At 35.8% G+C, this 23770-nt stretch overlaps 1 protein-coding gene across 6 annotated transcripts in view; it reads right to left on the bottom strand.

Annotated features, from left to right (window-relative positions):
• ATG10 (autophagy related 10) overlaps positions 1 to 23770 on the bottom strand; it is a 62078-nt gene that overhangs the window by 30403 nt on the left and 7905 nt on the right. For all 6 annotated transcript variants that reach the window (XR_003526250.1, XR_003526249.1, XR_003526248.1 and 3 more), the window contains exon 3: positions 23179 to 23298. Coding sequence is in view for 1 of the 6 variants with exons in the window: in XM_027634743.1 (XP_027490544.1) it covers positions 23179 to 23298 (120 nt within the window). In the remaining 5 variants the exon portion in view is untranslated. The remainder of the gene's footprint in view (positions 1 to 23178; positions 23299 to 23770) is intronic.

The following is a 23770-nucleotide window of genomic DNA, read 5'->3' as shown; positions in this document are numbered from 1 at the left end:
CATTTGAAATTTGCTTTACAATTCTTTAAAGCCACGTAGAAAATCTGCACGTTTTTGTCTGGAATGAACCTTCTAACAGTCCCCATCTTCATTTAAACTGTTCTACTTGACCAGAAAGCCCAGTACAGAATTAGCAATACCTCAAAATTTCCACTGCTGTATATGGTGGAAAACATGTGTAATGGTCAACACCATCACACAAATACAATGAGCTTGACAACATCACTGTGGCAGGAGATTTAAAAACACCAAGAAATGGTACAACTGTACATAACTACACGTGGCCAAGCTCATGTACAGAGTTACTACAGAAATTTTACACCCATGCAAAATCCACATAATGGCTGAGCAGTTAAATAAATCAATTTAGCTTATCTCATGGAATTATTGTTTCAGTTGAAATGCTCAGTACAAGGTGGAGGACTTGAAGAGACTGTTCTGCATAAAACTGTTCAACAACCATACGTAATTTTTCCTTCAAACTTTTTAAATAACCTTTGTAAAACACTTCAAGTACTTAGCAAATAGTTCCAAAAAGATGTTCAAACTTGACATCCCACAGGACGGGAAACAAGAGGCAAGGGGAAGAGCTCATAATTGTACACATGTGCAGAGGAAGAGCCAGAAATTCACTGACTCGCGATGTTTTATCTGCTCTCATTTCCCTCAAAAGCTGCTCCACAGCTACTGGAGTTAATTTTCAGTTTTATTGAGGTATTTCGGCGGCTATTTCATCCCCTTGTCCCCATTCACAGCTAACTGAAATCATAGCTAAGATGGTGAAGTATGTAATTGGTTAAATTGCTCTTGCTTTTCAAAACCCAGATATTCCAAGTGTCCTGAAGGCATTTAATTCCAAAACAGGAAGCTGAAGAGCAGAGCACTCAATAATTCTAATCATGTGCAGATCTCTTGGAAAGTATTTTCCTAAACATTTGCTGAAAGAACCTTTTATTGTACTGCGTGCTGCTGCCTGTACCCCAAACAGGGTCCCACAGCAAGACAGTTACTACTTAAATTGTCTCTGGTTATGTAAAGGAATCAATCTAGAGGCGACCAAGACCATGGTTTCCTAAATATTGAACTTCAGCCCTGTGCAAAACAAAGGAAGCTGGGGGAGAAAAAGTAACTAAAAATACATTAATATATTTTTACCATCTTATACGACAACTTTATTCATAAGGCAGAGACTATGAATGGTAGTGTGCACCAAAATCAAACACACAATTTAATTGATTTTTTTCTTAACTCTGCTTTATAGGTTTCTGCAACTCAACTGCAATCCCTGAAGGAATAATTTCAGAGTGAAGGTCTGGTGTCTATATGATATTTCAAACAGTACTGTCAAGTTCCCCTGTTCCACAGTGTTTCAGGTAAAGGAAGAACTCTGAGCTTGTTACTTTGTCGAGTCTGGAAGTAACACATGAGCAGATCCTGAACTTATGGCTGCAGGAAGCAATTCCCAAGTATCAAGGTCTTTCATATGCTGAATTCTAGAGGACTCTGTCCAGTTTACAGAAAAAAGGCAATTTTTTTTTAATTTTACTTCAGTGTGCATATTTCCACAAACATTTGCATCCCTATGCACACCATGAGTGTAAATATGTGGAATTTTTTTTTTTTACAGCAGACTTCTTTCCCAGAGGACTCCACTTTGGATTTTGTGAAATCATAGAATCCTTTAGGTTGGAAAAGACCTTTAAGACCATCAAGCCCAGCCATTAACCAGGATGTTTCATTGTTGATAGGCATTCAAACAAAACTGGCCTCATGTTTACATGTTTACAGTCATCTCTAGTACAGTTAGTGGCTTAAAACAAGAAATCAGGAGAAAAGTGTTGGGAGAGATTTGCTTGTTCCCCAAACAGAGAAAAAAGCACAGGTGAAGAAATAGTATATTATAAATAAAATTTAAAAAAAAAATAACCGCAGGAAACCATGTTTCTAATATTGGCAAGACTCATTTTTTCTTAGATGCAACACTTGAATTATTTCTGAATTAACAAATAAAAATAAACAAATAAAAATATTTTTATGTGGATTAATGAAGTTTTAAGATAATTACAGGATAGCTGCTTGTGTAAAATAAATCAGATTCAAAGATTTCAGTTACATACAAGTACAAATACACACAGATAGGTGCATACATGATATTAAGCTTATTTAACTGCTGGGTCTTGCTTGAGCTCTCAAAAAGAACAAACTGCAAGCCACCAAATCAGGTGAGAAATCTCAGACTGGTAGAGATCACTGAAATTTTAATGCCTGGGACAGAAAATCAGAGTGTGCTCTGCTTTCTAAGATCAGTCAGGAATTTTACAAGTTAGAGAAGTGGAGTTTCGTATTTTACAACAGGTGTTTGTATGATGGACAGGGAAACGTGTCCTGTCCTGCAACATCAGGTGATCATAGAACAGTATTTCATGGGTCACTCCTTTTCTGAGTATCAGTCGAGAGAAACTGTCCACGATAAGCCTTTCTAAACGTATGCTTAAAAATTAAAATATTTGAGAAATTAAGGGAGATAATGAGTTAAGGCAGAAAAAATAAAATGGTTAAGTACTAGAATTTGGAAAAGGCCTTAATTTATTTAAATCAGAGATACTAACACTGCTTACAATTTACATTCTGAACCACTAGGAAAAAAAAAAGGTAGGATAAAGCTACAGTTCTGAGTGAATCATCACATCACAAAGGATACCAAGAGCATGCAAAAAAACCCTACAGAGAACAGAAAAGAGGTATGGCAAGCAAAAAAAGCTACGTTTGAAGGAGAAAGTAAGAACTGCCAGAATTCAAGCTGGATTTACACTTAAAAATGGCAAGAGGGACTAGAACCATTTTTTAAGGAAAGAATAATATAATATACAGAGCTATGCAGAAACTGGATTAATACTTAACATTGGTTTGTCAAAGAATGAGAAAGACAAACAAATCTGATATCCTGTCCTGATAAGATAATTAAATTAGTGGAAAAGGAAATGCAGGAGATTCAGTCTGGCTGAATGCAGCAAAATGTTTGATAGTGGGCCAAATGGGAAGTGGTTCTTTAAACTGGAGAAGACGGGGGTTGTGTTCAAAATGTAACGCATAAGGAAGTGGTAAAGGGGAGAGAATAATGGGATGTGCTGAAAGGAGAATAATTGACCAGGAGACAGTCGACTGGTGAAGGGCCTCCAAAACTGGACTGTACAGTAATCTTAGTTGCAATATTCCTTAACAACCTCAACACAAAAGCAAGTGATTGTTGACCAATTTTGCTGATGGCACAAAGCTGGAAAGCACAGTCAATAGAGCGGGAGATGGAAACCGTGACAGAAAATGGGGTTTATAACACACCAGGATTGCCCACAGCTGATCTCAGCTCTGCTCTCCCTGCCTGTCACACAAGTATCAACAGTCCCAGCAAAGCACAAGATAAATGCCCCTCATTCTCCTGCTGCCATCAGGGATCCCCCCACACTTCACAGACCTCATTGCCTCAGCCACAATTTACACACAGGAAAGAGAGCTTGAAATGCTGAGATTTGACCAAATACTGCCATTTCCATTCCACGTGAAAATCTGGTATTTTAACATTTGCCCTTTTTCTGTCATCAACACAGAAGTTCAATATGAGCACTTTTCACACGACAGAAACCCTCTGTTTTGAGATGGTAAATATGAAAATAGAAAATGTCAGAATTTCCAAATTAAAGTGTGCCATGTAGATTCACTCAGAATCAGCAGGACATTCAGATAATCCTGGCAGTGAGCATTAGGGCACAGAGCAGTAGTGGGCAAAGATCTAAAAAACACAGCTCTGCTGGGCAATGCAGCCCATTACTGACCTGTCGCTAAAAAAAAAAAATAAAAAAAATTCAGAAAAGTTTTAGATGTTGCCACATTTTCAGTAGGATTAAACTGATCCTAGATTAACTACTTAATTTGTCTAATCAGAAAACTAAATTCCTGAAGAAAATCTGACTTTGTAGAAGAAATTTTCTTAACACCTTCACTGCTACCACAATATCCATACAGCACTAAGTAAAATAAAAGTTTTTAAAATTACTGCAATTATAACTCTGGAAAAAAAAAAAAAAAAAAGAAAAAGAAAGCCAGTTAATAGTCAAAGAAAATCAATTCATTATTGACAGAATAAAACATGTAAAATTAAGTTACCCATTTTTATTGGTTTTATTGTTGCCCAATTTTAAGATGGAAAAGGAACGTAGACCACCGGACTAACGCTTATATATTGTTGTGTTGCAAAATAAAGCCTGTTCTAACTTTCAAGTACAGGTTGATCATTTGTAACACAAAAAATCGAACAGCTCTGTCCTGAGGTTTTTAACCCTCACAGTCTTTGCTTTTACGATTTTTTTTTTAAGCTGCACCATGTTTGTTTATTCTACAGTTCCACCCTTAGAAAGAATTGGGCAAAATTTTTAGCAACAAGCTCAAGATGACCAAGATACAACAGGGAAAGGCAAGATCCTAAATAGATCTATTTGTTTTTCTATTTCAACATGGGACTAGTTGAAAGGAAAGTAAACATGACAATGCAACATAAATGTAATTAATTCAATGTAAAGTTCTTGCCTTAGTGGTTTTATTAAGTATTTTCAGAAGGTTTCGCAATACAAAGTGACATTACAGAGTTAGCTGCATATTCTGCATCAAGATTACTTTTACATTTTGTTTTGTTTACTCCTACCCCCTACAAAGATGAGCTACTCTGTGAAAACTGAGACAGGAAAGTGAAGAGCCATGATCGAACTTAAAAAGACAATTCACAACAGAGTAAAATTTAGTTATTCTGATTCCTACTGCCAAAATGCTGAGTATTTCCAAGCATTCAAAACAACAATTAGCAGCCTTACAGCACACTATTTCAGCCACATAACTTCAAAACTAGTTCTGTTCAAAACAAGGAATGGCAGTAAAGCACACAACTCATATTTTAGATATCTTTGTTTTCAAACTCAAACATTCCAAAATGAAGATCAAATATTATCAGGTTGCAACTCTTCAGTGGTAAAATACCAAGGTAAGTCCTTTCAGTAAATGTTTATTTCTAAAATTGAAAACGGTAAAAACCACACTCAGATGCTCATCACAGGTCAGAAAAATCTTTAATCACAGGACAACATTAACATAACCATGTTTCAGAAAACCTTATAATACACCCTGGGATCTTCACAGCTTTACCAAGAGCAAAAACTACACTTTGAAACAATCTAACAAATAACTTTTCAAAGAATAATAACTCTCTGTTCTAAATACCTAAGTTTAAAAACAAAATCACTGCCAAATAGTTCTGTGAGCTATTAGACAGTATTCTTTCAAAAGCTGGAATGCCTCTACGTCAGCAAGAATTAAATTTCATTTTCAGCAACCTTGAGAAATAAAATGCAATAATACTTGAAACTGGCAACGTCAAAATCTGTGAATTTCTTCAGATGGTGCAAGACTTTTATTGGATATAACCACAGAAAACAATAAGACTCCGTCTGTAAAAGTAATCTTATCATGCCACTAAGTAACTTCCAGCATAAATCCAGATAACAGAACTTGATGCCAGAGAAGCAACAGTAGATGCAAGATTTGTTTATATCTTTAACTTGAAAATAAAATTTAAATAATAAATAAAATAAATAAATAAAATAAAATTTAACTGGTAGGGTTAACACTTTCACAAATTTGTCTTCTATTCAAATAAGCATTAATCACAGAAGTAGGTGCTGAAAGCATACTTAAAACATATCTGAACATATTCTTTTCCCACATGTTCCTCTGCAGTACAAAATACCAATCCTTTATATAGTCTTTGGAGGAAAGATGAACATGGGAAAGAAAAAAGAAAAGTGAATTTTGTAGTTAGAAAAACTAAAAATACATATATTTCCTTAAAATTATGTATGTGTGTGTAAAATGGGGCTGGAATCAGCTTTCCAAACCAGACTGACCAGCTACAGTGTACTTGCTTTGTTACATTCTACCCTGATTCTATAGAATTTCTGTGGTTTTCATCACTTTGACATTAGGTGCTCTGAAAATAACTAACTTTTCCTGGTTTATCTCTTAATCACACAGGCATTGAAGGAATCATTGATACTGCAGAGATTGAGTAGCATACATAGAACTAGGCTAAATTTGGAATGTGCAAAGAAAAAAATCAGATGTTAGAAATAAACATGTAGCTTTGCTAACCAAAAATAGAAAGAAAATAGTGAGGAGATAAGCTTCATGAAAACATGAAAAGGCATTTGGGAAGGTAAAAAAGTTATTGGAGATTTTATTTCGGTTTTAAGGTACAAGGTTTGACTCTGTTGAGTTGTAAATCTTTAGTGTGACTTTTTCAATGCCCATTCTGTTTTATATTCACACTTCCCTACTCTTATACAGATCCTTGTCTCTGATGCTTCACACAGTAATTTCTTCAGCCCCCATGAACTTGTTCTTTAGAAAAAAACCAGTGCAATCACGTATTTACCTGTGCACAAAAGCAAACAATTATACTATCTGCTCTGAGCCTTGTCACTTCCATGAAGAAACATGACAGTGTTCATATTATTGCTACTGATTGCCAATCACAATTGGGAACTGAGTTACTCAGATAAAATTAACCTAAAAAAGAGCATTTTAATATTAGATTTTCTCATATAAAACTATAATTCTATCATTAGGATTAGTTTTTCTTTTCCCCCCAGTATAAACTTGAACTAAGACAGTGACTGTAGAGATGCTGCAAGAGTGTTTTCCTATCAGTCAGCAGCTGACACCAGGTGCACAGGGACCCCTCCAGTTGGCAGGACTCCTGTAGAGCTTCAGGAAATCCCACCCTTCTCTCAGGTTCTACATCCCTGCTGCTTCCCTAAAACACATCTTCCTTGGAGAAGTCTGTCTGTCAGTTCTGCTCATTTGTAACACCAGACTGACTTACAAATGAAAACACACTTTGCCCAGGAAAGGAAAATATTGTGCTCTTGGTAACAAAGCTGGAAACAAGATTACCAGGAAAAGGTAAAAATCTAAAGCTATGAATAATCTAGAATTGTGTGTCATTAAAAATGGCATTTTCAACCACCAGAGTGTTTCTCTGCTTCAAGTAACCCTTGGCTATATAAAGGTGAAATAAGTAACTAACCTCGTAGCATCCTCCCTTTAAGCCATCAGGACATGAAGGAAAAAATTCCAGCAAAATTCAAATGAAAACAGAACCTGGGAGACAGGTTTTAAAAGAATAAAACCTGAGATATTTTGGGGATCACACATTCTCAAAATCAGATCCCAGACTTTCAGGACCCCTTATCTGGACCAGAAATGAAAATCCCTCTCACAGAGATAGATAAGGATGAGCGTCCTGTTTCACAAAGGAAAATATTCATTCTTGAGCAAACTCCACTCCAATTTCCTTGCCCTCCAAGCAGCTTGCAAAATATTATTTTACTTGTAAACAAAGGCATTAACCCTAAACACACTTCTTTCACTAGAGTCATGGATAACACAAAATGAACAGTGACCTACGAAATAGGAAGCAAAGGGACCTTCTGGGTTACTAAGTTCAGTATCTCATTACCACAGGTATCAAACATCATATAATGCTTTTTACTAAATTTATATGGTTTTATTTGCAAATTCACTGACTTCAGGATACTGTTGCTCCTTTTGGAAAGCTATTTCAATATCTCACTTCTAGTGGTTCTAGTGTAGGTTCATCCAAGGTCAGTTTATAGCTGTAAATTCTAGTGCCAACATTTTAGTTCAGTTTAAGTAGCTTTTTTTTCCATTGCCTGGCATTTCAAACCTTCTTCCCCCAAAATGTATTAACAGAGATAAATCATATTTCCTTTCAGGATTTCTTTTTTGTTCTAGGCTAATCAAGATGAATTCTTATGGTCCTTTCCCCTAAGACAGGCTTTTCCCAATCACCATAAAAAATCTACTATTTTTTTTTAATTCTTTTTTTTTGAGTAGGAGTAATTGAAATTAAACATACAGCACAACAGGTGAGTCCTCAACATCCTTATTGTATAATATCACTTTCAGCTGAGAGCAACACCCAGATAGAACCTAAACCTTCACAGTAATGCTACCATTAACTAAAACATCCATTTATTTCTCCTCCTCAGTCACTTCCAACGCTGAATTTTTGTGGTATTATCACATAGCTTTGTTTTCCTATGAGCTATTGTTAAATAAGTTTTATTAAATTCTATATGGACCAGAAGCACTGAATTTTCTTCCTCCAGTAAATCAGTTAATTTGCCAAATGATAGGTAATGGTTCAATACTTCCCCTACCTCCTGTAACATCATCTCAAATTCCATCCTATTTCCATTTTCAACCTTTTACTTATCTATTCTTTAAGAATTTCTTCAAAAGCTTGAATAACACTAATGCCATGCTAAAACACCTATAGCTTTTTGCCTTTTGAAATAAAAAAAAAAAAAAAAAAAAAAACCCAACAGTTTTCTGATACCTGACATAAATTCTAGGGTAGAAGTTCTCTCCTATGTTCTATTTCACGATCTCCTCTCAAATTTTGTTTCCCCCTTGATCAAAGCAATTACTGCCTATGTACACCTCCATTCTCATTAGCCATCCTCCTTCTCTGAAATTACCCTTACTGAAAATAGGAATTTATTTCCATTTACCTTATAAAGAGAATAAAATACAGTTTTGTCTGCAATCTTTTCCCTGGGCTTGTTTCTCTTCCTTTAATATTTTTATATGCAGGGTTAAAGAACCTTTTGACATTTGTCTCAGCATCTTTTCAGACCTATTTTCAAGATATAAAGCAGGTTGTCTTTTTGGAAATCTTTGTATTTGAAAAGCCTAAGCTATACTTTTCCCCCATCCCTAGGTATTACTTTATTTTCCTAATGATTTGCTACAATGGCTGCTTTTCAGACTATCCAGCACATTCTATTGAAAGAAGTCAAAGCATGCTTCAGTCAAAACTATTAAATATCTTTCAGAAAGTAGTATTTGCCCTTTAGAAATCAAGAAAAATAAACACTTGAGTTCTTCATCTATTTGTTTTACATAGAATCAATTATTGATTCATCCACTCAAGCCTCTTTTCTAAGACCAGCTATTCTGTAATTCTTACTACGTGCTAAAACCAAATTTGAAGGAGTTTCAGGTTTCGCTCATTAAGAAACATGATTGCTGACACAAAGCCATCAGTTGTTACACACAAAAGACTCTTACCATTTTAGAAATAATATCAGAATAGTAATTAAATTTAGTAATGCCATAGTTATCAACAAGCCACTTGCAACAGACTAGTGGGGGAAAATAATTCTACAAGTCTGCTTCAAATCCTATTAGTGTCACACTCAAAACTTTGTTTCAACTGTTCTTTTAACCTAGAAAGTCATGAATCCTCCAGAACTGATTTCTAGTTCCACTACAAATATTTTTCCTAACCTATTTTTTGAGAAATGTGTTGAAGAGGTTTTCTGTATTCTTATTATTTAAGAATAAATATTTTATTCCAGCACCAGCTGAATATAATTGTACCTATTCTACAGTCAGAGATAAGAAATTTTTTAATACCTGTTCTTCAATATTGGTAGGGGAAGATTTGAGAGAAAAAATTGGACGGGGGAAAAAAAAGGCAAGGAAAACCCACCATTTATGGTTTTTTTGATGCTGAAAATGAAACTATTTGTAATCTCACTTCTGTCATTCTGAAACTACACTTAAAAAAGGCTCTAAATTACTAGAATGGGCTCACCCCTTTCCTTACAAAAGTGTTGCATCAGTCACTTCCCTCCTACTCTTCACACTTCTTTCTATTTATCTATGTATGACGACATATTATTAATAAGTTCAGCTCCAAGTGTCAAGTGTTCAGTTCTTAATAATTACTATTTAAAAAATTTCAAGGCACTTGATTTTGATTTGATTTGCTTAAGCACTTTGTTGTATTACTCATGCACAGCTATTAAATGTTCTTCAATCACTAAAGAAAACTGATTATGTTTTTTAATTACATATTATTTACATCTTTGAAGTGTGCTGTCCTTTATGAAGGACTTCACACATACAAGGGAACAACTCATCACAGCTAGATTCCCAGATCTGACTGAAAAAAGAGGCACTGGAACACCTACAACAGGTGTTTACACACAGTGAGGAGACCTGTGATCAAGGGCTGCCTTTGAAAAACAGCAGGTAAAAGTGAATTCTCAGAAATAGTTTAAAATATCAATGTACAAAATTTGATAATACCAGGTAAATAAAATAGTTTGAGGACACCTTCCAGATAATCAGGCGTACCAGATTACAACAGGGATTTCATTTGAAGATAATGAAGTACATTAACTGAAAGACATCAGTAATCACCCCTTGCATGTTATTATTCTATTTTTCCAATATTTGTGTCTTAGTATTATCTCAGCAGTTTTCAGAAAGAAGACAAAAAAAAAAAAAAAGGACATTAAAGCCTAGTTACTTTTGGAAGTATTTCTAGAGATGAGTTTGAAAAACAATTCTGTAATGAGACTCCCCTGTGGTAGCAGAATGGTCTTTTCATGCAGAGACAAAGAAAATCAGTAATGTTGGCAGAAGAGGTGAAAAACCTGGAGCAGTAAAAAAAGCATAATACCACAGATGTAGTTAACAGTGGTGAAAAAACACCTTGCTAGGTATTCTTACTGTTCACAGACATTCAAATCTGCTATTCACAGGGACAGATTCTGTATAAGCTAAAGGTATAATGGGCTTCACCAAAGAATGTAAAATCTTAATATCCATATACTTTGTATATTCTGCCAGGAATACAAGAGTGCCTTTACCCACATTTAATCAAATGCACTCTCTGTGTTCCCAAAGCACAGGTACTTGAGGACAGAGAGAAAAAAACCACCAATAGCAAAAAACTTTAATTTATGCAGGCATAGTTCTTTAATCAATTCATATTTATTTTTTCGTATTGCATCAAATTCATATGACAAAACATTTTGAGATTGCTCATCAAGTTGCTTGTTAAATATTGTACACCCAGAATTACCTGGAATTACTTTGAAATGTTTTGTCTGGATGATTTTTCTTACCTTCAGATTTGCATCTTGTGGCCAACTGAGTGTGAGGTCCAAGGAAGGGCTTTTCCTTCAGCTGAGACACCTTTCTCATGTGCATTCTCTGGCACACACAAAGTTACCTCAGGCAGAGAACTTTCATGGCCTCTCCTCCACTCAGCCATTTAATTCCACTTAGGAGCTTAATTATTTCTAAAAACCTCTGCCTTGCTCCAATGTGATTATGATCACTGCACTGATGGAAGAATTTCTGAGCAGGGGCAAGGGCAGAGACAAACACACATCACAGGAAAACAGATCAAAACAGGTTTTCTAACATAACCTAAAGGAGAGTATTATACCTTGCTAACTCCTGGTATAGCAGACCTTTTCCAGACTCATCTTTCCCATGTTTAACATTTTTCTTAGAATTCGAATTTGCACAGTTATGGTTTACACAAAACTTACGTCTTTGATGTTAAATGGCAAATGAGTTTCTATCCTTCTAAAATGTGGGGGGGGGAAATGAGGAACAGGAAAATAAGATCTAACATTAACAGACAGCAAGTAGAAATATTTAAAAAGTTAGAAACTCATGAGAGTGTCTACTATTTAATTGGATTGTATTTAATTGGATGCAATTGTAATTTTTTTTTTTAAGCTAAATATTTCCAGTTAATACCAGACCATGGTATCAAAATTTTGATTCAATGATCTCTTCAACTTTTTGTTATCTGCATTTCTATATCTTAATCACTGGACTACTTAAACATACATTAAACACACATTAGAGCACATGCTGTGACACGGCTGAAACACAAAAGGCCTACAAAGGAGATATTTAAATATATTCCATTCATCCTATCTGAGGTTAAGGATTACATATGGGAAGCTTTTTTCTGCTCTTGTATTCGTTCTTGCAAACCCATGTAACTTCTCAAGACAATTAACTTTTCCTGAGCTTCTAAATCTTGGACAAAACCCTCAAAATCAGAGACTCTCATTCACATTAGCATCTTCCTATTTCAGTGCCCATGTGGCCTGATTTTCCAAAGCATCTTGTACTCAGAAGCTTCTGCTAAAGAGCCCAAGGATCCACCACTGCCAAGTATCAGGTCAGTTTAGACCCTGTCACAACTCCAGGAAATACTAAAAATTGTATGGCCCACATACCAATGTTTAATTCTTCTGACACACCTCACTTCTAAAATGATCAGGATAACATGCCAACATCCCAAAATGTGGATTTGGCTGAGCATATAGGAGGAAAAACAAAGATTTCACAAGCTGAAGCACTAAGAAGCTGGAAGACAGCACTTGGTTTGCTTAAGCCACACACTTAATTCAGATTCATTAGTTCAGATTCAGGGCTGAAGTTTTAGCTTGTCTGGTGAAGAAATAACTGGTTTCTCAGGTCTCCATGACCATCTATCCAGAACGTATCTGGACCATAGCTGCTGCCTACACTCAAACAGACTAGATCTTTATTTACTCAAAAGCACAAAAAATATGGCAAACAATTTCAAGAGTAAACTGTGGTGACAGACAGTCTCTTAAGTGATCTCTAAAGCATTTAAAGGAAATGAGGCAAAAAACAGACACAAGCACTGGCTTTCCCATATATCTGCCTATATGAGCTAAGCTTTCATGCTAAAAGCCCTTGATACTGAAACCTCTTAATAAGAGACTTGGTGGTTGGTATTTCAGTCACTGCACCTGCAGCACACAGGCATGGAACACACAGTGACAGATCCCATGAACAACTACCACAGCCACATTGCTACAGGGAGCACCAAATCCTTCAAGAAAAAAGGTGGAAAAGACAAAGTCACATACTATAGCACTTAAAGTTTCCATATCGCCAAAATTAACATTTCCAAAGCCATCTCAACTCACCTCCCTGTTCCTCACACTTTCTGAAAGCAACACAAGATTTACATAAACTCATACGGTTATATGACATTCAACTGAAATGGGCAGAATGCTGGGAATTCCTGTAATACTTTCAGGGAAACTATTAGTAAGTTAATTTTCCTGCTCACTACTGCTGGACTGAAAAGATTAATATAAATTCTGGGACAACAGAATATATCTTAGGCGATGGCTAACTTGGCTAACTTGTCTTGCTACAAACACATCACTAAAGACTCTTGCTGCATGAACAATATTATTTCAGATGTTCAAGGAGGATCAAGAGTTGGACATTTTTAATTGGTTTGCGCCCAGAAGTTATATATCAACTCCTTTATCTCATGTTCTGTCAATAAGAAATAAGTGTCCTGCCTGTGTCTTCACTTGCTTTCGTTCATTAAACCATTCTTCCCTCCCAGAGTGACACCTTCAAGTCAGTGGCTTTCTCACAGTCCTGAAAATTAACCAGTCCAGATGCAACAAAGAAAATAACTACAGAGATTCTAAGAAAAGTAGGAAAACTAAGGCTGAGATGTTAGCTAACACAAGCCAGGGAATTTAAAACGGAAATTGAAACTTCAGCCTAAGATAGACATTTTGGCACAGATGTCACATGATTTTCCTTTAAGTATTGTCAGTCAAGATCCTCGCTCCTGGGACTACACCTTCACAGTACATTCCAAATATACACAACATGCAGAGAGGCTTTGAAATTTGATGATATTTGCATTTGGACTGACATCTTCTTGTAATATGTTTGACACTGAGCACTTCTGTAACAAAGAACAGAGCTGTTTTCAACCCAAGTCTTTTCCAAAGAATAATGGGCAACTACACAAGAATGAATAAGTGAACAGTTTGCCACAGCAATGAATGACTCCAAAAACAGCAAGTTTGCAGGCACCAGATGGAAGAAGAACATTATTGCAATTCCTGCATCCCATTGTGTAACAGCCAACAGAGCCGTTAACGCTTTCTGGTGATTTCTGAAAGCTTTATAATGTGCTTTCCTTTGAAGGTGTTTTTCTTGTGCCCTGTCAGTCTGCAAGCTAGGTTCAGCTGTCTGGGAAAGAAATTTCACTGGCAAGCTACCAAATAGGGAAAAACACAAAATACAGATGGAACACTAATGATTGTATTACAAAAATCCCTAGATGGACACAAAGCTTATGTTGTAAATTATGACCTACAGCTCAAGTTTTTTGTCTCTTACAAGCCTTTCTCTCTTCCCTACTAGACAGGTCTGCCTTTCTGCATATCTCAGTTGATCATTTATCCCAGAAAAATGTCTGTCTCATGGTCCCAAGGAGTTCTTACACTTTATTGTTTTCCTCTTCAGAAAGCAAACTTAAATCTTATTTAGTCTATGACTTTACGTCATCCTCCACAATTCAGAGCAAAGCAGTGGGAAAAGATGCTTGAGTCAATTCAAACTACTCATTTTCATTGCTACCACCACAGACCATCATGAGAAAGCCAACCAATAAGCGAAATACTCCCAGTCACAGACAGCCATTTATGCCAAGAGGTGTGTGTTTCCCATTCCCAAACATTTAAACAACTGTCCCCTTTGCTTAGGATGTGCTCCCAGTATCTTGTACACAGCACAAGTGTATGTCTCATTTAAAATGTCAGTGGCATGTCTAAGTGCTGTCTGAACTAGTCCCTGGCAAACCAGGGCAAAGAGATTGCACAACATTAACAAGCTGAATTAAAAGTGCCACTTATTAAAGATCTATGGTGTTGCTCATTCAGTATTTCATATGCTCATTCTGTATTTCATATAAATTCAAAGAACCAAATTCATTTCTGCTGTAAACTAAAATGATAATTTTGAAATTGGGGTGTTCATAATCACATTACTACCAAATTTTAACACTGCATCAGCAACATAGTGCTGAATATCAGTGCAGTATGAAAAAGACTTATTTCATATACAGCTACGTTTTTAAAGTAGTTTTAGTAAAGTCTTGACTCCTACAAGGGAAGAAAGCAGTGTCTCCTCATTGTGCACTGGTCTATGTGGGGAAAGGCAAGTTATTTTCACAACAAAATATTTTATAACTCTACAAGTATTTTCCTGCACCACGAGTTCCTAAATCTCAATGAACTTCAATGTTACTTAGTTATATCTAGAAAGGACTTGACCTCAAAATCATACACTGATTACATTGTTCTTGAGGAGTGCCCCATTCTGACCTCAAGAAGAAGCTAAATCACTATATTTACAATATTAATAAAAATATTAATATAATTTTATTCTATTTTATAAATAAATCATAGTAATGAAAAATCCAGCAGTGGCTGCTTTTTATTAATAAGGATAACACATAAGATTTATGGTATAGAAAACCTTAGCATGCAGGGAGGAAGGGGAGGAAAGTATGAAACTGCATCTTTTTCCAGAGCAGAAAATCATAACCATTGTTTGTGACAAAGGAGAGAAAAGGCTTTTTTCGTGTATCTTGAGAAGTCAGAGACAATGAGGGTGAGATGGTCTTGGGAAGGAAACAAAACTCACAGACTTCACAGCTAAAAGTACAATAACCATGAGTTTTCCACAAAGCAGCAACATACAGAAGTCTAGACATTTTGCCTGTTTCTCAAAAAGCCACTTGGAGGTCCTAAATCTGCAGTATCCACCCCAAGTCAACATGACCTGTGTGCTGCAGGAGAACAATTCAAACATACTAGGAGATAATCATATGACACTGCTACAAACACAGGCATTTGGCCAAAATAAAAGTATTGCTCCAATATAGATCGGCATTGTCCCCAGAAAATTAAAGCATCATACTGATCCAGTACAATTTAAATTAAAACAAACAAAGGTAGGTATGTGCGCAAGACTGGAAACGTGAAGTATTTTGAAGTTCATCATTAAAAGTATATTAAAAGTTTATTAAAAATATAATTGATCAGATTGTGATTTTTTTTTCCAAAACTGTATTTTTCAAATGCTTCCGACACTAGCTCACAAACAAGAAACATGACACTGTAGTGTTTGTCAATAATTCTTTAACACAAAGGAAACTGCAGTTTATATATCTCAGTGATTAAACAGCTCTGAACAACTACCACCAATAGGTATCATGTTCTACTCAATTCTGAAGTGTTCATTTGAATATTAAAATGCATGCAATTTAGGGAATTTAGATCCACCCAGACCCTTCATTCCCATTATCCTCAGGCACACAGCACCACTTAGGAAATGCCACATTGATACTGTTACAACACCCATTAGTTTCAAGATATAAATAATACAATATTTATTATATGGTGTGGGCACACATGCCAACATAAGCCCTGTTGGTTTGGCCATCACTTCAGTATCTCTTCTACTCATGGCAGCTCATTTGAACATTTTTTGGAGGAGAAAAAAAAAGGGGGGAGGAGGGAGTGAAAAATACAACAAACAAAAAAAGTCTTTTTTTATAACTGTCTTTCTTATTAGGACCACAGCAGTAATATTTTTAAATTGAAAACAGAAAAGCAGATTTAATTTCTTGTAAGCCCTTCCACTAATAAAACTGTGGAGGCTGGGATCTCTAGATGTTTTGCCCAGGTATTAAGGCACGCCAAGCATCAAAACATTTGATAAAAGAGTACCAAGACTTGTAAAAAAGCACATTACCTCAGAAACTTGAGAAGGGAAGCACACAGCCTGGGCAGGTGATTGTGTGGCCTATATATCTCTGATACTGCTGCTTTACATGCTATCACACACAGTTTTGAGGTAAATCAACATAATTTACTGGGTAAAGACAGCTGCTGTTGAAGTCTACTCTGGCACAATTTTTTAAAGTTATTTTTTACAATCTCATAATAATGACAATGTATTAAAAAGGCACACATACAAAAAAGACAGAATGTACATTTATGGAATTAAATCACACTTGAATTATTTAATTAAATTTTAACTTCAAGAATTAGAAAAGTTTAAATACTTCAGTCTGATTTTGGTCTTGTCTAGATGCACTAAACCTATCCATGCAGATTTCCCAAAACAACTTTCTTGATGCCATGAAGAAAATGGACTAAACGGAAAAAAACTCCAACAATACTTCTTTTTATTATCTATAACACAGAATCACCAAGTCAAATGGATAAGCTTATAAATAATTTTGTCACTAGTATTACCAGCATCCCAAAGTTCAGATTCTGGGAAAACCATCTTCCCTTCCCACAGCCTCAGTGTGTGCTCCACAGGAAATAAAGGTTTATTTACTGCAGAAGAAAGACATTCTGCTGGGATTACGTCATGCCTTCAACCACTGCAACTCCAACTAAACTGTCACGTTCAGTTACCAAACCTGAATTAGAGCATCTTTTCCTGTGTCTGATGTAGCATTTTTTTGCTAATATCAAGCGACAGCTCTGAATACCAAGATAGTAGATAAACAGTTGAAATCACTAACATCTAAATGAAAAAGAAATCACTTTTGGAGGCCCTACAATGTGCTCCTTCAGCTCTCCCAAAAGCTTCATAATTAATTTATATACTTGCTTTGATATCATTCCTAAGGTTTGCAAAAACTTATTAGGGGGTAAAACAGAACAGCAATCAAAGAATGTGCAAGATAGAGAATTCCGATTAGGGTCCCACCACCCACAACGACAGCCAAGCCAATAGTATGTCATCAAAGCTGTTGGAAACTAAATGTAACTACTGCTAACAAGGTTTGTCAGGATTCCAGAGTGACACGCAGAAAATGATCCACAAAGATCTGTGTATGGGAGACAAAAACTCCCCATGTCTCCGAACTTTATGAGAGAGAAATACTTGTCCTTTTCTGTGAAGACTGAGGCATCCCATCACACGGGAGCCTAAAAGCAGGACAGGTCTGAGATTCACACATTTTCTGTCACCACAGCACTCTTCCTTTCCTAGGTTTCTCCAGTTTCAGGAAGGGGTGTAATGTCTATGGCAAAGTTTCCTCCAGCTTTGATTTTCCAAACAATGTCACTATTTTGCCAAGCCTTTTCATGTAGAAAACAGTTAATAAAGCCCACAACAGAATATTTTCTTATGGTTTAAATGTATTAATATGAAAATGGAATTAGCCTAATTCCATTTTAAGATTAATACATTTTCAAGCAAAATCACACGGACCTTCGCTGCATTTTGCAACACAAATTAGATCTCCTTAGAATAAGTGGTTTATCTTTTACATCAAAAATATGGGTTTACTGTCTGTGACGTGGCATTTGAAAAGGTTTCTGGTACATGAGCAAGTCCACTGCTCTTAAGTTTGGGTCATTCACTACAAACTGATGTTTTAGGTAAGTACATAATACTTGATTTTCTCCCTCTTTACTAAGGTCCTTTCATTATTTCCTGCAGCAAGTGCTGGATTCTATTAAACATTTTTCTCTTTAAGCACTGTTTGCTGGGTTTTCACTTCACATATTTTAACCATCCAATAAATACCATGGTTTTGCAAATGTTTACACTGAGTTCATCTTATTTACTTTTGCACAAAAAAAAAAAGGGAGTAGTTCTTAATTTTAAAAATACTGAACTTGTTTAGAGAAAAAAATGATTAATAATTGCTAAGAATTTTAATTTTCTAGTTGTTACGAACTGAAAAGCACAGCTGAACAGCAAACCATAGTACTATGAAGCTTAAGGAAGATGTCAGACTTGTTCCCACATTCCCCATAGAGCAGATCTTCACCAACTCTAATGAATATCTTCCAGCAACATTGGAGCCCAAGTTTAGCAAATACATAACTTCATCAACGTGTTCGTTGGGGTTCAGTGCTCATGTTCCAAAGGCAACACGAGGTATCAACAGACCTTCAACATTCCCAGCCTGCCCACTCCTTCATAAAGTGGCAATGGCTCCAGCTCCAGGAATGGTTCCACGCTGACTCACTTCTTCTGCAATACCCAGAAGAGCTAAGACAAACCACACACTGAGAATTATTACTCCAAGTTATTGCTTCCCTTGGGCTATTTGAACAACAAACAAAAAGAATGCATAAAGCGAATCCAGACTTTCCCAATTTACTCTTTAAGCTCTCTGAGGCAGGAGGACTATTCTCGTTTTGAATTTTGCACATTATTTGTCACCTTATCAGCAACTCACACAATAGTATATATAACTGTTCTGTCCTTGCTATAGAAGATGACACAATCCCCTGCTCACTAATACAGACCCTGACAGATCCCCTGGCAGGACAGATTTGATTTGGATCAAGAAAAGAATACATACTGAAGATGGTTGTGTATGGTGGTTACACAAGATTTATGCTGCCTGTGGAAAAGTACAGATGACACTCCTCTGGCACAAAGTCAGGACAGCTCAGAAAGACAACAACTGATTCAATAAAAATTTAACCAGGACAAAATGGCAACTTAAAAATCTTCAAATGGTACTGTGTCTTTGTGTCTGTCCCTCACTTTGCATCTCAGGCTATTTTTATTCTATTGGAAGAGACTCTAAAAGGTTTATGACTCTTCAGCTCGTATTCAAGGGACTGATCTTAGTGGTCAGAAGAACATCCACCAACTTGGTCTAAAGTTCGTTTATCATCAGTCATATATCATTACTAGTTTCTGTTTACAAATCGGGACGTTAAAATAAATATCTTGACTTAACTAAACCCACAAAAAAGCAGAGAATGGTGTTCCAGAGGAACAGTCTCAGTTTGTTTCTAGGAAGATGGAAAGGAAATGGAAAGGAAGGGTCTGCCTAAGACAGGATCCCCAGGCACCTGGTTAGATAACCAGCTTGACAGCTCAGTGACTGCCAAGTATAAAAAGACAAACTTCCTTAAACTGTTTTTGAGCTGCTACTTTACAAAATACAATCCTCAACTAAGTATAACCTTCACCATCAAAGCGAAATCTCAGCCTCCATGAAGTCACCAGCAAAAATTACCACTGCTTTTACTCAGCTGAGATCCACATTTTGTTGTATGAGGCTCACATGACAAAATGCAAGCATTTACGCTCTGGTTAACTACCCAGCTCCCCTTGATCATCCCCAAAGGAAAATAGACACTCATCTTCTCCAACAGAAGACACCTAAAATAGGTCGACTGATTTATATCCAAAAATGCTTTTTTATCTCCTCAGGCTGAAACAAAGTTTTAAGTGACAAGCTCTATATCACAGATATCTAAAATAAGCAGAAAGAAACCCACATAGAATTTTATTCTTGGTTTTCAAATGAAAACATAACTTGTGTCAATGGAACCAAGCACACAATACAGACTGCTCTGTGGAAAACACAGAGTTATTCATCACTCCTTCACCAGGAAGTCTCCAGACCTTTAGATACCAGAGAATGACATGGAAACTTGGAAATGCTAACTGTCCACACTGATCAATGAGTTGAAATAAACTTTTCAAATAATTTGATCAGGGTTCCTGTAGATCCCAAAAGATTAGCACATTTTTGATCTTGTGATAACTTATAATGGAATTTCTATTCAAATAAAGCTACTTCAGCTGTTCTGTGTATTTTATGTATTGTATCATTAGGTTTCAGTATCTCTTCACAGATGAAAAATGAACAGAACAATAATAATTTTGCCTCTCTGCAGTTTCAACATCTTAACTTACTCCTCACTATGACAGGACACACTCAATGATTTATTCTACACCACCTCCGCCCTGAGGTGTCTTGGATTCAATTATTTACACAGGAGTTAAATCCTCACTGTGGATAACTTTCCCAAAATTCCACCCAACTTCAAAAATCTGTCCTCTGATTTTCCCCTGATCTGCCAAAACTAACATTCTATTGGTAACCTCTGAACTGGATTCCCAGGATCAGGAGAGGAAAGTCTTGTGGTCTCTATGTCATATACCACAGTACATTTTTTTCCTCGGATTTTTGTCAACACTGGTTGTTTCTAACAATGGATATTGATTACTCAGATCTTCATTTCCTTGTTTTTTCTTTCTTACTGTTTCTACCTAATTATGTTACCTAAAACTATACATCATATCCACTACCACACCTTGGAGGAGATCAGATTAGACAGATGGAAGTATTCCAGTAAGACACAAACAACAGAGCTACAATATAGAAAAATCAAGATCTTAACAGTAATTCTAGAACTGAAAATTGTGAAACACGCAAACATCAGAAAATGGCCATGTTTTTTTCCAAAATAAATTAAAATTCTTATCTAGATACTCTTTAAGCTTCAAATATGTAACAATAAGATGTATGAATTTTCTGAGGAAAAAAAGAAAAAGCTAAATACTGAACTTACATAACCAGAGGAAACTTTTCCAATTTCTATCATGACCACAACTTTGGCTAGTCATCAGAACATCATTTCAATAATTCAATCAAATAAATTGCAGTAATTCCATAATACCATGTTATTTATGGATGCAACATGCATTAAAAAGAAAAAAAGCCTATTTAAATAACAGAATGTTATAGTGGAACAGGACTCAAGCATTCAAGAGCTGTGAAAAAGAACATGCATCTTACATAGGAAGTACTGTGCTTGAGAAAATTATTTATCCCCTCTACAGTCACCATTTCCATCTTTCTTCTTAAACACACAGAAAACTTTATACTATGTATACTTTATGTATACATAGCAAATTTCATTTTCCAACTTATTGGTGTGATTTTCCCATTTGATAGATTAAATAGCTTTAACAGTCCACTTACCCCTCAGCTCAGTGAAGAATATGCAAATGACATCATCTATATAGGGCAGTGAATGTTTTGGAAAAGAAACTAATTTTTTTTTCTTATGGTCTTACAACCTTCACAATTTTCTAAGACCTTTCTCCTGCTTCACTCTTCATCTTTAGAGCTGCTACATGACAAGTACAAAGGCTCGTTCTCAAAGAGGGCCCTTCCACCCCACAGATTACCATGGTTCAAAACAGAGAAATCTTTCAAAATATTTCAAGAGGTAATTATTAATATCAAGATCTTGATAAATCACAGAGTTGGGTCTGGAATCTTATTTCAGTGTATCGTTTAGTATTATATTTCAGTATATTTAAGACTCCATTTCAGTATTTAACAGGCTCTGAAGTCTTTTTTGTGTTATGACATTTTCTATAGCTGACACCTTCTTTTCCAGAAGAAGGACTCAACAGCTTTTTACAGCATGTTCTTTTAAAATGCACTCTGTAATGAAGACCTGATTGATTATAAAAAAAAAAAAAAGTCACAATCATCAAAAGCAATTTTGAATACAAAGAGTAATCTGTTCTTACAAGTCAGGACTGAAGTATACAAACACTGTTGTTAGTGACAATTAAGTAACAACCTCTGAAGCATTGACATCAGCCTTCTTTTTAAGAAATACTAGAATTTGAATTAAAGGAAAACTTAAAAATGCTTCAGCTGTCCGTTAGATGACTTACACATGTCCCCCTCTTTACAGTACAAACTGAAACCTGTGAGTGAGCTCAAAAATCGGCAGAAACAACTACATCAAGACTAACAGACAGCATGATTGTTTTAAGTGCCGTTTCCTTCAGAAACCAGGCCAAAAGAACACTCATTTCAGACCAGAAATGCCTGAAATGTACCAGTCTCTGTAGGAAAAAAAAAAGAAATCAGAGTGCTGATGAAAAGAGAAAAGGAACTGCAGAAAAAGGTAACTGGAAAGTACACCACATCCATCTATTCAACAGTTTATAATATATAGAATACATTGTTTTCAGTCAATTATAATCCAAGATTTATTTTCATATTAATGGTAACAAACCATAACAAGAGAGGGAGTTTCTATCATTTATATCCTGATTAGTCAATAACCTAGAGGTTTAATGCAGAATCAAACAAGCAAATAATTATTCAGATCAGTCCGACCAGAGTTTAATGAACAGTTTTAATTTTCTGGAAGAAAGAAGTTTATTCTCCTTCAAGAACACTAAATCTGTTTTATTTCCTGCCACCACCAGTTTCAAACAATTGCTCAATATTTTAAGTTAGTTCCACAGTAGACAACTATACACTGAATATAAAAGTTTTATACACAACATATATATGCAGGAAATAGCACTTCAAATGAATTCTATTTTCATTATCTTTTTAATTTTTACCTCTAAGATAACTAAATCTTGATGCTTAAGCTTTTTCTACATACACAAAAACATCTGAATAAGTTGTACTAATTAGTATCCTACAGCTGTATGAAAACTAATTTAAAAACACTGTAACTTAAGATTTGAAGTCTTTTTGGAAGGACTCACTAGCATAGTACTTTTTAAATTTCATTATTTATTTTATAAACATATAAATCTAAAATCTGTACTTACTTCAACATGTGCAAGTAACATTTGTTCAATGTTATCATTGGTTTTCTCCTTGAGATCTTGTGGGATGTGTCTATTTCTTACTTGGAAATGTGTTTTACTAAGATAACCATCACCAAGGTCCTGTGTTCAAAAAAAAAAAAAAAAAAAATTCTGTAATCAAAATGCCAAATGCCGTCAATGTTCTAGAAAATAAACAGAGCATGGTATTTAGGCACAAGTTCCAGGTCTTTTTATAGGCACTGATGACTGCACTGCTCCTCAGCATCTTCTAACAGGTAGTGTGCTGGTTTAAAGGTAAACCAGCAGGGGAAATGAACCTAACTCAAAAGAGATTATAAGTCAGAATAACAATTTAATAAAAATAATACAATAAATACAACTACACAGACAAACAATTGGTTTTAACCCACAAAACCCAGATGTATGACCCGGCACCCCATCCTGGGGCATGAACAGAGTGGTGTTCATTGGGCCTCCCCTGCCCGTGCTGAGCCCCACGTGGTCCCCCTGAGTCCAAAAAGTAAAAGGAGAGGGAAAACCTGTCGGTGAGACTGCTGGTTGCACTCCAGTCGAGGCTGGTGATTGCAGTCCG

Source organism: Corapipo altera, unplaced genomic scaffold (assembly GCF_003945725.1).
Source record: "Corapipo altera isolate COAL_440 unplaced genomic scaffold, ASM394572v1 61411, whole genome shotgun sequence".
Taxonomy (NCBI): domain Eukaryota; kingdom Metazoa; phylum Chordata; class Aves; order Passeriformes; family Pipridae; genus Corapipo; species Corapipo altera.
The sequence above is the reverse complement of the archived record's forward strand: the minus strand, read 5'-3'. Positions and strand labels throughout refer to the sequence as shown.